This window comes from Notothenia coriiceps, unplaced genomic scaffold, assembly GCF_000735185.1.
Source record: "Notothenia coriiceps isolate Sejong01 unplaced genomic scaffold, NC01 NC01_scaffold00005379, whole genome shotgun sequence".
NCBI lineage: Eukaryota > Metazoa > Chordata > Actinopteri > Perciformes > Nototheniidae > Notothenia > Notothenia coriiceps.
Genome location: NW_011338080.1, coordinates 1 through 2,350, shown reverse-complemented (window position 1 = coordinate 2,350; position 2,350 = coordinate 1). Strand labels below are relative to the sequence as shown.

Sequence of the window (2,350 nt, the reverse complement as noted above, 5' to 3'; positions counted from 1 at the left end):
ATTTTTAGGCACTGGACATCCCCCTTCCCCCCTCACTCCCATTGCTCCCAGGGCGCTGTACAATAGCTGCCCACTGATCCTAGAACTAGACTCCTGGTGCTAGGATAATGAGAGACACATTTCACTGTGTGTTGGGTGCTCTGCATGTGTGACCGTTAACGAGGGTTTCATCCCTCCCAATTCTTCTTCTTCAACACCCATATAAAACAGAACTGTAAACAGATTTACTTTTTTTCGTTCAACATTTATTTGAACAGCAAGTGGAGGCAAAAGTGACTGCACCCAAAACAATAAACCTGCTAGCTAACTAGCCTAAACTCAGTAACAGAATGTGGGCAACACGTTCTTCTCCACAGCCGCGCGACCTCTGAGTCAGACGTCACTTCCCCCTTTCCTATCCTACGGGTACAGCAACCCCATTTTTGTTGGGATCAATAAACTACTACCTTATCTTATGTTATATGTTGCTCTGTTGGAGGAGCCTGTGACTGCAGCTGACGTACACATGACAACAAAGCCTTGAATCTTGAAGCACACAGTTGTCAGATGTGGTGACGTTTACCTTTTTGTGGGCGCTGACGATGAGCTGCAGCCACTTCTCGGTGGTCTTGGTGGAGGAGATCTCTCTGTCGGGGATGTAGGACGGGACGAGGCTGAGCAGACGATCCTGGAGGACCTCAGCACCGTAATCCACGAAATACTGCTGAGAGGCCAGCTCTGCCAGGTCCTCCTCCTGGAGATACACAGGGCCAAGAGACGAGCATTAGGAGGCAACATATATGATATCTTTTTTGCTCACCTTGTATAGACCTGTATTGAATTTCAACTTGGTTTCATTACGGGTTAATCTACTGATCACTTTTTACAGAAATGCATCGATTCTTGCTTTATAAATACTGTGAAAATATTGATAAATAATCAAAACAAAATGATGTATAGAAAAATGAAGCAGCATATTTTTACTAGAACCGTGATTTTTTAAACAGTTGTGCTCACCCTCTCGCAGCGGTACTCTCCGAACTTCACGCCCCGTACGACCTGCTGGTAGATGAGGTTGGTGGCGGTGTGGTCGTCCTCCGGGTCGTGCCAGGGGTTGAAGATTTCCTTCCTGAAGAACAGCCTCCAGGGGGCGTTCCTCTCCTGCGCGCCCTGCTCCTTGGCGTACTGTTCGCACTGAGACACGGCGTCCAGCACGTGGTCGCTGCCGCTGCCGAGAGACGAGACCTGGAGGAGAGCAAACAAACACATTCAGATCCTTCACTTCTCAGAAAAGACTGAGCAAATAATCCACTAGTAGTTAAAGTCAATCAAATCTCACTTAATTAAAACTATGTGTCTGTTTATTATGCGTCAAATGTTATCTGTGAAACGCTTCTTATACTACTAATTAAATGTATTGGGAAATGGGAAATGACAACCAATGAATGAGGGGATTCCCCTGCTGTAGATAATTAATCTTTTAGTCATTGTAACTTCTTTTTATATGGTTGGGTAGTTTAATCTGCAGAAAGGCATCATATTCTGTAAGATCCCCGTGTGTTGTTTCTCAGCCCTGTTTTCAGCTTTGTGACGATGCATTTTTTCCTGCTGTATCCAAGAGGCTTTCTAAAGACTTTAAGAAGGAGGACACACATAAGGAACACTTCATCCTTAATTAATCACAAACATCCTTTATCAGGGTATACAGTATGCAGGAGTCCTGAAGTCACATGTAAGACCTTTGAAGACCTTTTTGAAGACCCTTTCCATACATTTTAAGACCTCATCTCCACTTGGAGTTCTAACCGGTTACCTTGGCGACACACTTTACCTCACATTGACTATATACAGTATTGATTATCATTCCTCCTTATCTTCCAACCATTTGCGGTATTTATGGATCTTTAAGTATTTTTGGAACTTTAAGTATTTTTGGAATTTACGGTATTTTTGGAACTTTAAGTATTTTTGGAATTTACGGTATTTTTGGAACTTTAAGTATTTTTGGAACTTTAAGTATTTTTGGAACTTTAAGTATTTTTGGAACTTTAAGTATTTTTGGAACTTTAAGTATTTTTGGAACTTTAAGTATTTTTGGAATTGACGGTATTTTTGGGAATTTTAAGTATTTTTTAGATCTTTGGACCCTTTCCATACATTTTAAGACCTCATCGCCACTTGGAGTTCTAACCGGTTACCTTGGCGACACACTTTACCTCACATTGACTATATACAGTATTGATTATCCTTCCTCCTTATCTTCCAACCATTTTTCAAATGTTCAAACTAAATGAATTCTCTCCTGATCGAAACATCATGTGTTGAAATAAACAACTGCAGTTCAAAATAAAGAGTGAATTGTCTAATATTT

At 41.4% G+C, this 2,350-nt stretch overlaps 1 protein-coding gene across 1 annotated transcript; it reads right to left on the bottom strand.

The window, feature by feature from the left end:
- Window positions 1-562: 562 nt before the first annotated feature.
- Window positions 563-1,224, bottom strand: LOC104942898 (unconventional myosin-VIIa-like; the record flags this gene model as incomplete). The annotated part of the gene is made up of 2 exons (XM_010768208.1): window positions 563-733; window positions 997-1,224. Coding segments are annotated over 2 exons (399 nt in total), but the record flags the coding sequence as incomplete, so codon positions are not given.
- Window positions 1,225-2,350: the final 1,126 nt, after the last annotated feature.